Source organism: Hevea brasiliensis, chromosome 14 (assembly GCF_030052815.1).
Source record: "Hevea brasiliensis isolate MT/VB/25A 57/8 chromosome 14, ASM3005281v1, whole genome shotgun sequence".
NCBI lineage: Eukaryota > Viridiplantae > Streptophyta > Magnoliopsida > Malpighiales > Euphorbiaceae > Hevea > Hevea brasiliensis.
The window spans coordinates 13069849-13089057 of record NC_079506.1 but is presented as its reverse complement, the minus strand read 5'-3'; the positions used below and the strand labels follow the sequence as shown (position 1 = coordinate 13089057).

Below are 19209 nucleotides of genomic sequence, written 5' to 3'. Positions count from 1 at the left end.
CCAAAGAAATTTAGAATCTGTGGGACCTACTCACATGAGCAAAAGATGGCCCAGGATAGGGCACGCTAGATTGTGGGGCCTACCTTAACTGATTAGGGTCACAAATCTTTCAAACGTGTCCTCGCTCTCGGTGTATTATATTCTTTACGATTTGATCCCGACAAAAGTCAAGTTGGACACGTGTGGTCTCTGCCGTTGACGTAACGTCTCTGTTTCACTATTGTGGGGTACTTTTGGTCCAAAATTTACGTAGTTGCCCTTTCCATAGAATATTCTTCATTTTTATTTTATTTTTATAATTTTGTCACTCTTTCATATTTTTATTTGTCTCTCCTCAAAATTTTTAATTAAATTATTGATAAATAGTTGTGATTATTTTTATTAATATATTAATAGATTTATGATTTTCAAATATATATTAAAATTTATAAACCTAAATTTTATATTATTTTATTATTTATTAATCTAATAAAAATTTTTTAATTTTAAAAAATTGTCACACTTTATAAGAAAACAATAAGAATTCTGACTGTCTTATTATGATATTGAATTTTCAAAAATACTTATGATTTTTAAAATTAATTAAAGAAAGATTTTTATTGACAAATATAGTATTTTTTTAATAAATATCGCAAAAATATAATTCAATTTTTAAGAAAAAAATATATATCCAAGGTTATATTAGTCATTTTGAAAATCAAAAAATAAAAGCGGCGGAGAACGGGAGTATAAAAGACGAAGCAGCTGAGACTCGTCATCTTGTAAGTTTTATCGAGGGTCGCAATAACGCCGAAATATTTCAGTGTGAGAAAAATACAGTGGCCAAGAAATTGTGTTGAATACAACCGAAAATTCAAATTCACAACAGAGAAATTAAAGAAAACGAAAGAGCAAAGCTGTGGCCAGCGTAAGCCGCCTATTAGGAATTTCACCATAATATTCCCTTTTTTCTCCTATTTTTTGAATTTGTCCAGCTCAATAATTGCTTGCCTCCTGTTCGTCATTTCGTCTTCATTCTTCTCTATATTTTTTTGAAATTTTAATTTTTTTTTTCGCTTTCTTTTTGTACCCCAGTTTCAGTTTCTATGCGTACAACAAGTACGTGTTAATGTCGTTAATTTTTTTTTGTATTTTTTTTTATTTTAAGCGTCGATTTTTAGGTAGAGAAATGGAGAAAGCCTTTTTTTTTTTTTAATTTGGTTTGATTTTTGAAGGGCGCGAAGACGGTGGACGAGTTGGCGATAATCAAGAAAAATGGCTAATGAAGCTGCCGCGAGTGGTGGTGTCTCCTGCGTTGGAGTTGCTGATGAGTTTGGACCATCATCGGGGGGGTCGTCTCCGAAAAGTAGGATGAAGTTCTTGTGTAGCTATGGCGGGAAAATCTTGCCGAGAGCCGCTGATGGCCACTTAAAGTATGTCGGCGGTGAGACGCGTGTCATTGCAGTTCCGAGGGATATTAGCTTCTCAGGTTAGGCGCCCAGTTTGTTAATACAGAACTACTGTTCTTATACAAAATTTCTGAAGTAAGAACTTTATGTGATAAATTAATTCACAAAAAGTCTGAAATTTTAAATTTCTCACTGGAAGTATCGATCTATCTATCTATTGCTTAAGAGATTGAAAAGAAATAGAAAGCTTGCACTTGTTTTGCTCTTTTCTTGTAATAGCTGATAGCTCCTTGCTTCTGTTGAGAAGAAACTTTGTGATATTGGGATAAATTGCATTTGCCAAAAAAGTTAGAAGAATGATGGTGTTGGATGATGAGTGACCTTTAGACTTTATGGGTATGTGGAATCATGATTGAGAAATGTGGTGGATTATCTTGGGAGAACGGAGATGAGGTTGTTAAAACCTTATTCACTTCTAAAATTTTTTGTGCTTCTGCCATGCCCTTGGGCTTCATTTGTCAAATCTATTGTAGTCATTTGGTACCTCACAATAACAATAAAAGCTTTCCATTGTTTTACACAGTTTAGACGAAACAGAAAGGGCTCAGGCTAGGAACATATGTATTTGGATGCTTTAGCTGTGATAATTAGTGAAAGATGGATAAATCTGGCTTGTTGCTGGATCCTTCGATGGGAAAATGGAAGAGCAAAGAAATAAGATGACTGTTATGGTAAAAAAAGAGGAGTTAAAGCCAATAAGATAGCTGCATGAAGTAAGGACCTATCTGAAGTCAATTTAGTGATATAATTAACAGTTGTTATGAAAAAAATGGTGATCGAAGCATTAAGAAAGGCTCTTGTTTAAGGATCCTATTAATGGTCAAGCCAAGTTCTAGTTTTCTGGAGTTTTATTAAACTTGGTTTCTTTAATGGTCAAACAAGTTTGGCTGGGCTTCCCCTTTTCCTAAGTAAATTTTTGTATGGGGTTCTTTTTTTCAAATGGAATCTGTTGAAAGTATAACTTTTTGATTGTTATAGTGGAGTTAAATTTTTATTGTTATGGTGACTCTTTTACTTGTTTTGGTTCCCATTTAGAATGGTTTTCTAATTGATGGCAATGTGTATAATATACAGAGTTAATGAAGAAGCTTAGTTCAGAATTTGAAGGTGATATGGTGCTGAAGTACCAGCTGATACCTGAAGATCTTGAGGTGTTGGTCTCTGTAAGAAATAATGACGATATGAAGCACATGCTTGATGAATATGATCGCCATGAAAATGAAGGAGCTGCAAAGCTTCGAGCTTTCATGTTCCCTTCCAATCCTGTCATTCTGGAGAACCAAAATATCCCTGCAGATCCTCAAGCAATAGAACAACATTATATCGATGCCATCAATAATACAGTTCATTCATTTTCCAATTTTAGACTTCCCCTTGTCAATGTGAATCGCTCCAGCTTTAGCCTCTCGGCTTGCTCTTCTCCGAAAGGCAATTCCCCTGATGGTATTACTGTTGATTCTGTGACCCATGAGCCCACTTTCATGAATAGCTATCACAATCATAGTACTAGATTTCCTATGCATAAAGTACATAGCTCTCCTAGTCTCTACAATCTCAATACCCATCACCACCAAACAAACAACAACTACAGCAATCACCATTTCTATCAGCACCATCACCAATACTATCAACACCACCAGCAACACCATCCACATGGCTATCAATCTTCGAGACTGGCTAACGAACCTTACAGGTTGACACCTTCTTTTTCATATGGACGGCTAGATATCGGAAGGTATCACTCAAATGTACAAAGTGTGGGGAACTCAAATGTACATAATATGGTGAGTGGAAACTCCAGCTAACATGGTTACCATGATGATTACTCTCCGTGTGGGTGTAGAACAATCGAGAGATTGGAAAGTCTTTCCTCCAAGTCTCAGGAATGAAATTCTGGAGTGGGGCATATATATGAGATAATTGGGATTTGACTTGCTGATTTGAGGAGCTTAAAGATGACATAGAAGATTTTTCTTTTTAGCTTCATTCTATACATATTCTTGTTTGCTATCCCTAAGGAAGAAGAAGAGAAAAAAGATACAATGTTTACCTTTTGTTTTGGGTGTATTGTATGGTTGTGTTGTAGGGTTGAGTAGGTCTAATATATTACTTGCGATGGAACTGTGGAAACCTTACAGAACAAAGAAGCCATAGTGACTGTATTTGAAGATTTTCTCCCTTTGATCTTGCAAAAACTGTTTCATGGATCTTTTGGGCTCTTCTGTATGGCTTTTAACTTTCAAGCCTAATTGGTCTAATTGAGCCAAGTGAAGTTGATGAGAAACGAAATTTCGTGTTTATGCCTGGCGGATTTCAGGAATCCTTAAAGGGCCGGGGTTGTTGGGTGTGAGTCCTGGGCCTTTGTTCTACAAGACAGACAACTTTTGCAATACAAAACAGGCATAGCATGCCTAAAAGTCCAATTCTACTGTTTAAAACAAATTGCTTGTAGCTGCTGTGCCATACAATGTGCTGCCAAGGGAGAGTGACAAAATGAAACTGACAATAACCAGACTTTGACCAGCTTTACCACTTCTACTACTGCCAAGTAGACAAACAAAAATTATGCAACAAAAATCGATTTATGTACAACGCAGATGAAAAAAAATGAATTTAAGTACATTATTATTATTATTATCTCAGTTTTTTTTAATATTTTTAATTAATAATTAATTTTTTTTAATTTATGAAAATATAATAAACATAGCTGGTTCAAAACTCGAAAAATGAAAAAAAGATTGTAGTAGGTTAATTATCATTGTAAAATTTAATTATCTCTCGTGTGTGCGTGTGTGTATATATATATATATAATTATTAAATTTTTATAATATAAATATTGAGATTTGCTTATCCAGTATTGACATCTAAATATAGTGAGATATTAATATAAATTTAATATTTAACGGAGTTAAATGATAAAAAAAATTAATATGGCCAATCTCAAACCTAATTAATATTAATTAAGGTTAGTTGTTTTTAAAGAATACTAGTTCATACATTAATTAAATAATTAAATTTAACACTTTATTTTAAATGTAGTTATTGTGATAGAGTAAACATAATAAGTTATATTCGCTTTGTTTTAAAGAAATTTCTCTATGTAAAATAATATATGCAAACAAAACAATAAATCATTATACATTTGGATATAGAGCATGGAAAACATATGTAAAAAGGAAATAGGGATTTTATTTTTTTTTATTTGATAAACCAAATAATAAAGATAAAATTAGAACAAAGTAATGGTCTTATTAATTACTTCATAAAAATTATCTCCTATATTTATGAATTTGTAATTTTTGTCTAGCAAATATCAAAAATCATTATATCTTTGGATATAAGATGAGAAAAAGATGTCTAAAAAAAGGAAATAGAGATATTAAATTATTTTTATCTTTTTTTCATTGATTTCTAAATAAAAGGATAAATTTAGTTTATTTTATTTTATTTTTATTTATTTTTCTCCATTTTCCTTTCAAATATAACACTGGTCTAATTAATTACGTTTGTAACATTATTTAATAAATTTATTAATTTTTTAACCATAAAATTAAAAAAAAAAATCTAGAATGCCACAAGTAGTTATTAACATTTTAATTTAGGATAAATTATCATTTAGTTACTCAATTATTTTAAAACTAATCATTTAATTCTAAAAACATATATGATTTAGTATTTCATATTTAATTCTATTGACTATTTAGTATTCTGATAGTTAAAAAACTTTTAAAAAATGATAATTGAGACATAAAAGTATTAATAATAAAAAAAATTTATGAAGAAAAATATTTATAATGGTAAAAATTAAAAAATAAAAAATATTTATCATTAATAGTAAAAACTGAAAAAAAAAGGAAAACGAAAAAATATGATTAAATCAAAATTTAAAAACTAATTAATATATTTTTTAAAATTTAAAAAATTAAATTATTAATTTCACTGCAATACAAAAATTAAATAATAAATTTTATTTTAATTTAACGTACATTATATTATATGTTTTTTTAATTTAAATTACATCAAAATTAAAAAATTTTATTTAATAATTATTTTATTATATAATTTCCCCTTCGTAGAGTTTGCGGTCTATACAATAGCACACACCTGCCCGTTCGGCTGTCAGTTTCAACGGTGGATATTGCTTAGTGGGGTCAACACGGATACCGGAATTTCAAAAGATAATCTCGGTCTTATATATGCAACAGCCCACCTTCACTATTCTATTCTAAAACTATCAGCGACCGAGAGATTGAGGTAGAGGAAGAGAAATGGGTCATGCAAGCTCCAAATCTCCTCCAGAAGAAGAGGAAGGGTCGCACCTTTCTCGGCTGAAGCAGAAGCTTCACATCCACGGTCACCACCATCATCGTCTCCGTCGTGTTTTCCGTCGTTCTCATGGAAACGGCTCTGGCTCTGGTGCTTCTTGTCTCAAACTCCTCGCTGCTGAGGATTTTGCTGGAATCGCTCTCATTTCTCTCATTAGCGTATGCGTTATTTGTTTCTTTTTTCCAATTTTCAGTAATATGAAGTCTACTGACTATGGAGAGATGTTCTCATTTTGATTTGAATTATGCAAAGTGAATTGAATTTGGAAATTGTTGGTCTTAGGCGGAGATGAAGTTTAAAGACAAGTGGCTTGCTTGCGTTTCTCTTGGAGAGAAGACTTTTCGCACTGAGATTTCTGATCAGTTAAGCACCTCTTTCTTCTCTGTGTCTAATGCTTTGTGAGAGGACTGGATTTCCAAACATCTCTTTTAATCAATGTACTTGGTTGCGGGCTAAGGATAATTCTTTTATGATCATGATATAAACATTGCATCAATAATGTAAGAGGGTGAAGTTACCTGCAAATTAACAGGTGTTTAATTAATTCATATTTTCATTAAATTTGCACAGAAATGAAGTTACCTATAAACAAGGTTAATGCTTTTTATGATCTTGTGATATTATGAAGTTACCTGATATTCGTGTTTACTTGTCAGCTTAATGTTCAAAGTTCTTCCCTGCAAGGAAATAGTCTTTTTAAGTTTTCATTGCTTAGAAGTTCTTTTTATTCTTTTTCTTAAGTACCTGTCGACTTATTGCTAAGTTATACAAATGTTGATTGATTGTCCCTTTTTTTTTTTTTTTTTTTTTGGTGCTGCAGCACAGAAAAGCCTGTTTGGAACTCAGTGAGTACTTCTACCAATACCATTTCTTTTGGTCACTAAAGCTAATCACTTTGCTGTTCGCATACTACATTTGCGTTTACTTTGCTTCAGCTACAACAGTAAATTTTAATTATGTGTATTCAATTCGATGGTTTAGTTTTGAGGGTTGAAAAATATTTTTGCCATTTTGTATCCACAATTTTCGGGACATTAATATAAAAAGTGCAACATTAACCAAAAAATTAGGATTAAAAAAAGCATCTACCTATTGTTCAAAACTTACGTACTTATGATTTGCTAGTTCAGCAATTCCATGAAAAGATTATCGTATGTTGCAGAAAGTGGACGTTGGCATGTGATGAGATTGTATTGCAGTTTGAACAACATTCCTGTCTATTCAAGAGAAGAAACTGTTGTGACTAGATATGTGTTCAGTAACCCAAGCTAATCTTGTCACTTGATTCCCGTTTCTGAAAAGTAAAAAGATAGGCAATGCAAAGCTCTTTTACCTCAGGGAAACAACAATAGGCAAAGTTTTGTGCACGTTGCCTATGTGCTAGCTAGGGATAGGACTATGATGTATACTGGCGCAGTAGTTGTGAAGTGAAATAGGTCAACAGTCATTTTCTTTTTGCCCACACATAATGTTCAGTGGTTTATGCTACTAGACTGACTCATTTGTCAAATTTAAGTTCTGTTAAAAATCTCTATAATCTTGATGACTAAAAAACTTGATTTATTGTTTTCTTAATGATTTTTCCATTATGGAAAGAGAAAGTCCATTTTGTAGATTTTTTTTTTCCAATTTGCCTATCTGTTAGATCTTTTAACATTTCTTTACAATGTGTTTGAATCAGCAAGCTTTCTGGAGATAAACATGGTGCAGTGTCAATCAATTAATAGGTTATGTAGATCTTAGTGATTGTGTTGCATCTTTGAAAACTGAGCTCATATTTCTTGCACAGGAAAAGAAACTTCTTTTGGAAAGAAATGGGCCTCATCTTGCTAGGATCTCCGTATTTGAGGTAAGCCATTGGGCCGCTAATTGATTATATAGAGTTCGTTTAGATTGCTTCATTTAGTTACCTTGGTGAAGGGATGATTTTAGCTTTATGATTGTGGGGCCAATGTTAAATTCCGATGAGTGAGAGTGTTTGTGGATGAAGAGGTTTATTAAATTTTATTGCTTTCTGGAACAAGCATGATCACTTTTGTGACTAAGGATTTCCAATTTGGAATCATTTGTCTTATACTTGGAATCAAATGGAACTTTTTGGTGATGAATTGTTTCATTTTATAAAACTAAAAAACTGATGTTTGAAATTTTATGCAAAATTGCAATTACTCCTTGCTGCCAAACTTCTTCAACATACGAATAAATTTTTTCACAATATGGGAGAATTCCACTCCAGGACTAAAAAAAAACTATGGGCCATAACTCATCCGTAAAAGAACATATGCAGTAGGATATGATTCGCCAATTTTTAATTTCTTTAATCATTGGTCTTATGCTTATGAAACCAGTTAACAAGAAAATCCATATTTTCAATGTTTATATTTGGAAAGAATCCCTATTCTCAAATGGAAAGAATTTACAAGATGTTTTGCCTTAATTATTTATGAAAATTATGCAATGGACAAACCAATCAACAGAATATGGTAGATGCATACCAAAAAACTGAAGTTTCCATTTCAATTTTGAGAAAGTTGTGTCCTTAAAATAGTTGCCACACTTAATTTCAGTAGTATTAATTGATTTGTGCAATTGATCTTTTATTTTAAACTATTCTTGTTGGTTTTTATATGTTTCTGCTATGGAAGTCTGGTATTGTCTAATTTCTCGTGTTATTGTTTACTTCATCAAAGTTCCCATGCGCAGACCAATAGAATATCGAAGAACAATCTCATAGGCTATTGTGAGATTGATCTACTTGAATTTCTAACACGGGTAAGCTGCTTGACCCCTAAATCACTTCTCAATATAAGTATGTGGATATGTAATTCTTCAATGTGTTGAGAAACCTTGTTATTTTACATTAAAGTAATGGACATTATTAAAAATTGTTGCCCAAGATTATCATTGTATCTAAATGCCTTTATACTAGCCAACCTTATAGATGAATTCTTTGTTTTTTTTTTTTTTTTTCCTCCAATGAAAATCCTCAAAAAGAAAAAAAAAATAGCTTTTATAAAAATCTAGCATTATTTTTGAGCTGTCACCTGACATAGTCAAACATGGTTTTACTAATATTTTTTGACAATTTTATTGCACCTTGTAATATTCTTGATTGTTCTTTTCTAATTTATTTATTTATATTTTTTTTCTATTGGCATCTTCATGTCATTATACCTTGAACTGTTCATTCATACATGGAGAAAATCAGAATTAGCATATTGATAATTGCATGTGTTCTGGATTTGGCATCTATGACATGCTTCTTTATGTATTTTCTTTTTCCCTTTTTTTTTTAATTTAACCGTTTTCCTTCGCTCCTCATTTTCTTTCCTTTATTTTTTTTTTGTCAGGATTCGGATTCTGACTTTGAGGTCTTTGAACTTTTTGATCCTTCTTCATCTAGCATAGTTGTTGGCAAAATTTCTGTTTCATGTTCTGTTGAGGTGTGCAATATGCAACTTATAACTCAGTTGAGTTTGTGAAATTGATAATTACTTTTTAACATTATCTAAAAATATTGACAGGATCCAATTGAAACAGAAAAAAGCTTTGCAAGGCACATCTTGTCAATTGTGGTATGATTTACATCTAATAATATCTAATTGATTATGAAAAGTGGTGCTACATGCCAAGTTGGTTTGCTGCCACGAGTCATGACTCATGTCATGAATGTGTGATATAAATTGCTGTTCTTCTAAACCTCTATTTTGAGTATTGATAAGATTTGTTAGAAAATTTTCTGCTTTTAAGGAAGCAATAATAGTAGTGATACATGGATTAAAAATTGGGGAGAGAGGGCAGGCAAGCAGTGGGATCAGGAGCAAACCACATCTTCATCTTTTTTTATCAGTTGAAAATTCACTTGCTTTTGATGTGTTTGTGTATGACTAAAATGTACTTGTTGAACCTTGTGAGCTGTTTATACTTTAATTTGTTAGGTCTATTATGTTTCATAAACTAAATGTTCATGACTTCACATATGAAGATGTTTTGATTGGTCAAGCTAATGGGAGTTGATTTAACAATTATTTGTGCTGTATGAATTACATATGGTTCACCAAAACTTGGAATTGACTGCAATAAAGCATATTGTTTTTCCTTTCTCTTGCGGTTAAAATTTAGCTTATATTTACAATTTAATTCAGAAAAGAGTTTTATCTTTATCTCTTTTTTTGTTTTTTTGTTTTTTTGTTCACTAGAAGGAAATGCATTTCCTTGCAATGTCTAAATATTTCATGGATCTGTTATGACTCTTTACTTTTCTACTTTTTCAATTTCTGATCCCTTCTACAATGCATAGGATTACAATGAAGATGGACAGCTTTCATTCTCAGAGTTCTGTGATTTAATTAAAGCTTTTGGCAATCAAGTGGCAGCTAACAAGGTTTGACCATCTGTACTTTCATTTGAACTTAAATTCTTGTATATATTTCACAATATTTTCTCTGAAAGTATGGGCATACTAACTAGACAGTTGAGTTACTTTAGAGACTTGGATTTAGGTTAGACATGTACATTTCAAAATTTAGCTTTTGTGGCTCTAGAATAACGCCCAGATCTCTCTGTATAAGAATTTTCAGGCTTTGGACATTGTTAATGGAATTTCTCTAGTTTCAGTTTTGCTTTTCATGTGTTTCAACTTTCAATGCAACAAAATTGGGTTTTGGGAATGAAGTTTAGAAAGTTATCCTGATAACAACTAAACATATATGCTATATTTTGGAATACTGTTTTATAGAAGTAAACTGTCTTAGCATTATGTTTACTTTGTCTGCTAGAGAGAGGAGCTTTTTAAAGCTGCTGACAAGAATGGGGATGGTGTTGTGAGCATGGATGAGTTAGCTGACCTTCTTGCTATTCAACAAGAAAAGTAACAACCTTTTAAATTCAGAGGCTGTAAGCTTGAATTATGAATATCATACATCAATATCTGCTACCTACATGAATTTATGTGTTTCCTTTACAAGATAACCATATATAAATCATGTTTCTTTCTCTTCTTACCCTGGGAGTGGCGGGTAAGAGTGTTGTAAAGCGTTTCTTTTCCGCTTCCCAAAAGGATCCCTTTTTTCTTTTTATTGTTTAATCTTCAAGTTTTTAATGAGTCATGCATTCCTTGGTATAACCTTTATAAAATTGTACAATGTGAAATTCACACTTAGTCAGTTGAGTGTTTGATTTGTGGGTCACCTGACAGCATGTAGAAGTTGTATTTAACTCTTTCCATTTCTGCCACTGTTTGATTACCAACCCAAAAGCCCATTTTCACGTTACATGGTGATCAATCTCTTTCCAGTATGCTGTTCCTAGAGCTCTATTAACAACACTTGTTTGCAATATGGCTCAGCATGACAGAAGTTTTCATTGTGTTTTTTACCACGATACTGATTGAATATACTTGGCCTACCCATTGAATATGTTTAATGAAGGCTTTTGTTATTCATATCAGGCTAGCATGCCTTCTTCTGTTTTTGTTTCGCTTTGTTTCTTCAAGCACTTGTCATAGGGCATGTAAGAAACACACATTCTTATTGTCCTTAAACTTATAATTAGAGTATGATACACAATCCTAGCATATATCTTAGTACACTTTATGTTTGTTTCTGGTACTTGCAGAGAGCCTCTTATTACTTGTTGCCCTGTTTGTGGTGAGATTCTTGAAGTTTCTGATAGGCTAAACACAGTTGTTCATCTGAGTCTCTGTTTCGATGAAGGGACTGGAAACCAAATTATGACTGGAGGTTTTCTGACTGATAAACAAGCTTCATATGGGTGAGTACTTTGTTGATATTGAGTCTTAGAATTATAGCCCCTCATATTGTAATCTTTGGTATTATAATAGTGTAATTCAGATGGTCATTCAAACTTTTTTTGACAGGTGGATTTTTAAACTGAGTGAATGGGCACACTTTTCGACATATGATGTTGGTTTGAATTTTGGGTCCAGTGCTTCGCATATTCTGGTGTGTTACTTCTCCTGAACTCTCTTTTGGGTCTCGCACTGTAATTTTCTATTTGCAGGAGCTACACATTGGGGTTTATTCTTGTGAAGCTTAAATTTGATGTTTGGTGATAGTGATGATAATTGAGTATTTGGCAATCTTATTTTCCTTCATAGCATTTTGTGTTGTAGTAGTTGCCAGTCTCAAGCTACCAAGTGCTTTTTTTCAAGTCATTTGTAGTGCTTCAACCCCTTCTTTCCCAAGCCCCTCTAACATTATTAAATAAACCAGTCAATGAAATTAACATAACCATCTCTTTTGTTGCTCTTATTGTAACTATCATGTTCAACAAGTTTTTGGAATTTTTCCTCTTAAAAAGTTGTGCTACTGGAGAATAACAAGTCATTTGGAACTGATGGAGTTTGGTTTTCCCTTTTTTTTATTCCTGTGGATGAGGGAGAAGAAGAGAGGGGAAAGGGCGGGGGGGGGGGGGTGGTTTGAGCATGGCGCGCTGTTGCCTTGTGATGTACTGATGCATGTGTTCTCTTTCCATGATTGTGGATGAGTTAGCGGCATGGAATGGTAGTAACTTTTATGGGAAATGGCCATGGATCAGACAATCACAATGGAATTCTTCAATAGATGTTTATAAAGCAAATCAAACTAAATCTACTCATATTGTTGGTGATAGAATTATCAGGGTCAATTTTGATTGTGGCTGCATCATTTTTAATGCATTTCCATAGAATACAAAGCATTATTGATTCTATTAAGTTTCATTTCTTTACATGTGGCACTAACATCGATGCTTGTAATTAGCTAATAGCTTGGTGCATTAGGTATTTGATAGGAGGACAAAGAGACTAGTGGAGGAGTTAATTGATGGCAAGATTGTGATGTCAATGAGAACTATTTACCAATCAAAAATAGGGCTTCGTCTTATAGACAAAGGTACAAATTTTTACAGTAAGATCAACTTTGATCCCACACCCTACTACCACCCCCCCACCACCCCCCTCCTCTCCCCAACCCAAAACCCCCCAAACAAAAAACTTAATTTTTACTAGAAGATCAACCTTGATTTAATTTTTACAGCTCATAGTCTTCTAAGAATTGGTTTACTTTTTCCCTGAACCAATCCTCCTGGTCATAATGCTGTTATCATGCATTATACATCAATCCTCAGTGACAATTGATGTATCATACTTCATTTCTCACTATTATGATTCAAAGGGATGATCCTAAACACTTGAAAATCAATATAAGAATTGGGGATATGTACTTTTCTTAATTGCAGTCTTACAATATATGGTGGCTAATTTGGATGCAGGTGCTAAAGAACTCTTGATTAGCATTTCTGAGAAGCAAGGAAGGAAAATGAATTCTGCTGAATCCGCAAAAGACATTCCAAAATTTGTTGAATTCTTTAAGGTCTGATTTTCTTGCTTGTCAAATAAAGAATCTGTGATTATAATATTGGCTTTATTTGCATGGCATGGCTATTTAATGAAGAGTATCTTGTGTGTTTGTGTCATGGGGAAGACTGAGGATCATTTTTTAGTCTTCCCAATACTCGTTGCTATTCATTTTAATTCATCCAAGGAAAATACTGAATGATATGCATGAGCTAGTTGTTCGATATGTGATTTCTTGCATGCTAGTTCTTCTTTTTTCTGTATGTATATAAAAATAGCTTGGCTAATAAATTGATGGTGTTGAATTTTTTTTTGCTTTCATGGTTATAAAGGCATTTAGTGTAAGACAAGTGCTTTAGGCTGAGGTTTGAAATTTTATATTCGTGTTCTCATTTTGTATCTACTATGATGTCCAAGAGTGATGCATTGCGTCTGTTACGTTCAAATCCTGATGATGGAAAATATAGCCAAAACAGAGAGATTTAATGATGAGTTTGTATTCTGTAGGAGAGATAATGAAACAATTAATCATCTCTAATTCATTGTTTTGTTTCCTGGGATATTTGGTTCCTTTTTTTTTCTTCTTTATTTGGTATTATTTTGATTTATGCTTTGGATGGTTGTTAAGAATTTAAGATGTTAGAAGTTGAACGGAGTTGCACTAGAGGAGGCTAGGGTCGCGTTGGTGGGAGGATTAGGGAGCATGGGGTGCTTGGTGTTGGTGGGAGGATCATTTGGCATGGGGAGCTTTTCTTTTGCGCATATGCATAGTGGAATCTGATGTTAGGGATATAGGAGGCTGTTTCTGCATGTAGAGTATTCTATCATGACTCTTGAGCTTAATTCTAGTACTTCTTATATCAGTTTTCATTATATTCTTACTTTCTTGGGGTGCATATTCCTAATTAGGGTTTCTAGATATCAAGTTTTCCCCCGCCCCAACCAAAAGGATAATCCATGGAGGCAATGATGCCTTACTTATGGTAAACAATTTAAAATCATTTCCATCTATTGATGTTCATCTTTGTTTGCATGTAATATATGTTTCATTATTCTTGGCTACTTTAACGTTATATTAAGATATGGGATTCTATTTTCTACTGTCATGCCAATAATATATACCCTTCATTAACATGATCATATTTGGTTATGATGTTGTAGGATCAACTCAATCTGGCTGAAGTTAAGTATCCATTGGAACATTTTAAGGTAAATAAATTCAGAGTGAAATCTTTATGCACAAAAAACAATTCTTTTCCTTTTGCTTTTTGTTAGAGCTTGATTAATAGAGAATCTTGATTGCTTAGTCATCTTTCTGTTTTTGGATAACTGAATTCCATTTGGCCTACCTTGTCCTCTAGTGTAAGGCTATATTTTAACCACATTATAGATCTTGATTGCTTATGGACTTCAGTTAGCTTTGAGACATCAATGAATCTATGAACAAATTTCAATATGTTGATATTTAGACACCAAACTTTTATTTTTTTTTGGGTTGGTAAGTATTTTAAGTTGGCTAAGCTCATTTAAAAGTAAATGCATGGGGCCTTAAAGTTGAATAACCTATTGCATTACTGAGCTTGACTTGCTATACTCTTTGGAAGCCAAACATTCACACTGCATGTAATCTGGAGCATTTTATTTGGATCACATGGAACCTGAGCGTTCATAGTTTTAATCTTGAAAGCAAATGGGATATTGGATTACTCTAGCAAGTCACTTTTGAGGCTACATACATGCTATGATAGTAACGTGCAGTTAAGTTAGTGGTGGTAAAAGGTTCATGTGATAATGGCCGTCAACAATGGCCTTGTGGTATTTTGGTTTCCTTGAGCTTTTAATTGATGGTTGTAATTGATTTGATTTGATTGAATATTTCTTTCCACAAGGGTTAAGTATTAAATCTGGAAACTGAGAGTGCTTTTATTTCTCCTTGGAACCTCTTCTGTCATCACATTATTGATGATCAACTGAAAAAATTTCTTCTCTGTTTAGTATGGCGCTTGGGTGGAGGCATCACATTTTTTAACAATGCTGAACCCTAAATGGATTGTTCATTTGTAATGGTTCTACATGCAGACATTCAATGAGTTCTTCATAAGGGAGTTAAAGCCTGGTGTAAGACCCATTGCTTTCATGGAACATGATGATGTTGCTGTTTGTGCAGCTGATAGCCGTCTGATGGCATTTAAAAATATAGCAGATAGCTTACGATTTTGGATCAAGGTATTTCTACCACTTACATCTTAATATTATATGGTTTACTTTTATTCTTGTCCATCCTTAAATAATGGATTATGGCTTTTTTGTTCCAAGAAGACATTTTCGTTTGAAAATTGGTATGTTATAGAATGAGAATGTTTTGTGGACGGGAGTGAATTATGTTGGACTTTTTATAAATTGCTGTACATTATGATAAATATGGTTTACTAACCGGATTGCTGTATATGGCAAATTATGTGGTAATTTGGCAGACAATAAATTATTTGGACAGTTTCTTTATCAAGTATTGTTCTCCCTTTGTTTTTATTTTTTTATTTTTTAAGAAGGATTGTTCTCTTTCATATTGGCTAAAACTATTTCTTACCAATTCTATGACTTGTTACGCTTTCATAGGGAACAATGACTGGTAAGTTTATGTGGGAACTAATAAATTATCTCTGTTCTTTTAATTCCAATTTAATTATTATTGTTGTTGTTGTATTGTTTAAATGGTAGTAATAGTAGTAAGACTTCTGTAAATTTAGGCACTTACACTAAACTTAGGCTATCAAAAATAAAGTTTTGTACTAATTGTTAAAGTCTCAACTATAATCAAGCTGTAATATAGAAGAGTTAATATTGGCAATTTGTTGGAAGGTGAACTCGAGGTGTTGAAAGGTCTTAGACTTAATGCTAACAGGGAATCATCTTGATATAGCTTCACTCTCTTTTTCTCTCATAACAAGTCATAAGACACCATAGTGTTATTGGCTTGAAGTAGAGCTGCTTGAGAATTTGTGAAGTAACTATAATATCAGGATATAATGGATATCTAAATTGTTGACATACCTTTTTATCCCCTGTAAATATTCTTATGCATTACCATTTATGGATTCTTTTGTTATATCAGTTAATTTCTGTTATATTTTTTATAATTGCTAGGGCCAGAAATTTTCTACTCAAGGCCTTTTGGGAAAGGAAATACGTTCTAGTAATTTCATCGATGGATCGTTGGTCATATTTCGATTGGCACCACAGGTATTTGGCACAAGCTATCTCTATTACTTTAACATGAATATTTGGTTTGGCAATTTAAGTTTAGGAAGAAAATAAGAGACCCAAGAGCTTGTTGGGCCCAAATAATTTCCCCTCCTGAGTTCTGAGGGAGCTCCGGTTTGAACCCGCATATTCTGGGATGACGAAGAAAACGTATGTCAAATGATAGCTGAAGTCCAATCTCTCATCAATAGTTTGGATGTTGAGAAAGTAATGGGGGGAGAACTGTGGCAACTGGATAGTAGGACTTTGTCCACTAATTCAGCTGTTTGAGTGTGTATTTGTTCTTCATTTAGGTATTTGGTGTAAAAAGATTAGATTTTTCTCCACTTCAATGCTTTTCAGGTGGCTTCTTATTTTCTGAAGTTACTAGAACTTCCTGAAACTAGATATATGATTTCTGCATTTCTGGCCTTAATTTCTTTTCATTGTTCCAGGATTATCACCGTTTTCATGTACCAGTTTCTGGAACCATTGAGAAACTTGTAAATGTCCCTGGAAATTTATACACGGTACGTAGATTAGTGCAACTAATGAGCATGTTTGGCTGTTTGTGATAATTTCTTTTGTAATAATCACTTATCAGATTGCCTCCTTATGCTTATCTGCTTTGTTTTCTCAGGTTAATCCTATCGCTGTCAATAGCAAGTATTGTAATGTTTTCACAGAGAATAAGCGAGTCGTATCAATCATTTCTACTGCAGAATTTGGAAAGGTTTATTGTCTCAATCATCTGAGTTACAATTTGTAGCTACCTCTCCTGTAGCGTAGATAAAAACCAGTCATTTTCAAAGGCAACGATCTAATTTTCATTTGCTTGATGTTGTATGGAATATGGATGCTATGGCATCATAGGGCTAGGATTGTTGCCCTTTTCTATATTCTACTAGGTTGGGTGCTGCATGCAAAGTATTGTGCAAATATACAGCAGAAAAATAATTAGTATTTTGTTTGCACATCTCATTCTCAGATCACGCTAAGAATTTTGAAATGCAGCATCATGGGTTTAGTTTCTCCTATGCTCCTATCTGGGCCAAGGCTATTTTCTTTTTCTGAAGTCTCCCCACAAACACGATGAAGTTTTTACTCAAAGCAATCAGTAGAATGGTTGAATGGCAATACCTAGATGCCATCATATAGCTTTTCTGCTAGTGGAAAAAAGTGGTCAATGTGTTTCCTTGTTTTCTTTTAATCTGGCTTTTGGGGAAAGGAAGAGGAATAAGTTGAAGGATATGATCATGAACAATTTGTGATTTCGGGTTGATTCAAACCTAAGCATAATAAGATTACTGTGTATTGTAACACAAGGAAAATTTTGAGCAAATCTTATTATGCTTAGGTTTGAATCAAATCTATAGATAACTGTATCTCATGCTGTGCCAGATTAATGCAAGAGAAACCAAGCAGCACACACTTGACTTTTCCTTGGATAGTAGTTTTAACCTCTGACGTGTTTAGCTTCTATAATTATCTCAGAAGATGCCGAAGTTTTTCAGTTGGCTGACATGGACACAAATTCTTTGTATTTTTGCTTAAGGTGGCATTTGTAGCAATTGGAGCAACAATGGTTGGCAGCATTACTTTTTTGAAAAAGGAAGGCGACTCCATCAAGAAAGGAGATGAGGTTAGCAATTCACAATTCAATGTCTGCAACATTATGCATTTTTTCCATGAGAATACAAGCCTGGATTTTTAATTGGCATTGCATGTGTTATATTGCAGTTTGGATATTTTTCATTCGGAGGAAGCACAGTGATTTGTGTCTTCGAAAAGGTTGGTACTAGATGGTATTTTCTCAATATAAAATATTTCTAATGATTATCTAGATTCACTGCCATCACTGCATCAAGTACTAACGATGTATTCCCATTATTTTCACATCTGGTGGCTTTGGTGTAACAGTAAATTTACTCCATTTGTGACCTAAAAGTCATGATTCTGCATATTTCATATCTAATGTAGGGGATATTGTGCAGGGTGCAATTCAGATTGATGAAGATCTCCTAGCCAACAGTTCCAGGTCACTAGAAACCTTAGTTTCTGTTGGAATGAAGTTGGGTATTGCCACAAGAAAACAATCAGAAACTGATTTGCCAAACTTGGAAAATTTTGTGTTAGAAGCTTGAGAGAGCTCAAGTATTTCACATCATTTTGATTCCACGTAGCATGTAGAATTCTATGTAAACTTTGAATCTGGCATAAGAGTTAATAATGCCCATTACCATTATTAGCAGATTAATTCTATAGCTTTACTGTTCTATAGAATCAATTCTATTAAGAACTTTATCCACAACTGTGGTTATTGTATTAGCTATTATAAGTTGTTCAACCATGGAGTAATGTTTGATTGAAATAATTTTTTTTTTTTTTTGGTTTTTATAATTGGCTCTAATTAGAACTCGAACATTAAATTAGTTGCCGGTATATTGGGTACTGCTTTACCATGTGCTATTTATAGTGCTACTGTAGAAAATATTTTATTTGAATATAATGATAGTGTAAATACATTCTGTGCCATCTTTATTGGTTGAAATAAATTCTAATTGTATTAAAAAAAACTTCGAGTTGAGGCTAAAGAAAAATAAGGGAGCATTGAAAAATTATGAAAATAAAAACAATGTGAATTATTTCTAAATAAATATGTAATTAACAACAATAATATTAAAAGAAATTTAGATTGAATTTTTACACAATTATATTTGACTTTTATTTTTTAAAAATATTTTTTAAAAAAAAAATAAAAAAGCTAATTTTTTACTTTTTAAATATAAAAAACAAAAAAACCAATTAAATTAAATTCACGTAAAACTCTAATTTCT

At 32.9% G+C, this 19209-nt stretch overlaps 2 protein-coding genes across 4 annotated transcripts; both read left to right on the top strand.

The window, feature by feature from the left end:
* Window positions 1–752: 752 nt before the first annotated feature.
* LOC110666531 (uncharacterized) lies at window positions 753–3618 on the top strand. Of its 2 annotated transcripts, none has more exons than XM_058135811.1 (3): window positions 753–907; window positions 1215–1468; window positions 2523–3618. In XM_058135811.1, the coding sequence occupies exons 2-3, from the start codon at window positions 1255–1257 to the stop codon at window positions 3251–3253; spliced, it is 945 nt and encodes a 314-aa protein (XP_057991794.1). In that variant the 5' UTR covers window positions 753–907; window positions 1215–1254; the 3' UTR covers window positions 3254–3618. The 2 variants fall into 2 exon arrangements, with proteins under 2 accessions (XP_057991794.1, XP_057991795.1); XM_058135812.1 differs by having other exon boundaries at window positions 763–907; window positions 1224–1468.
* Window positions 3619–5609: 1991 nt separating this feature from the next.
* On the top strand, window positions 5610–18757 carry LOC110666527 (phosphatidylserine decarboxylase proenzyme 2). Of its 2 annotated transcripts, XM_058135809.1 has the most exons (21): window positions 5610–5933; window positions 6058–6137; window positions 6596–6620; window positions 7565–7624; window positions 8479–8547; window positions 9126–9218; window positions 9300–9350; window positions 10076–10159; window positions 10554–10645; window positions 11392–11547; window positions 11654–11738; window positions 12557–12668; window positions 13048–13148; window positions 14294–14341; window positions 15212–15358; window positions 16277–16372; window positions 16828–16902; window positions 17013–17105; window positions 17928–18014; window positions 18113–18163; window positions 18367–18757. In XM_058135809.1, exons 1-21 carry the CDS (start codon window positions 5718–5720, stop codon window positions 18514–18516), a joined length of 1971 nt encoding a protein of 656 aa, XP_057991792.1. In that variant the 5' UTR covers window positions 5610–5717; the 3' UTR covers window positions 18517–18757. The 2 variants fall into 2 exon arrangements, with proteins under 2 accessions (XP_057991792.1, XP_057991793.1); XM_058135810.1 differs by lacking the exon at window positions 9126–9218.
* Window positions 18758–19209: the final 452 nt, after the last annotated feature.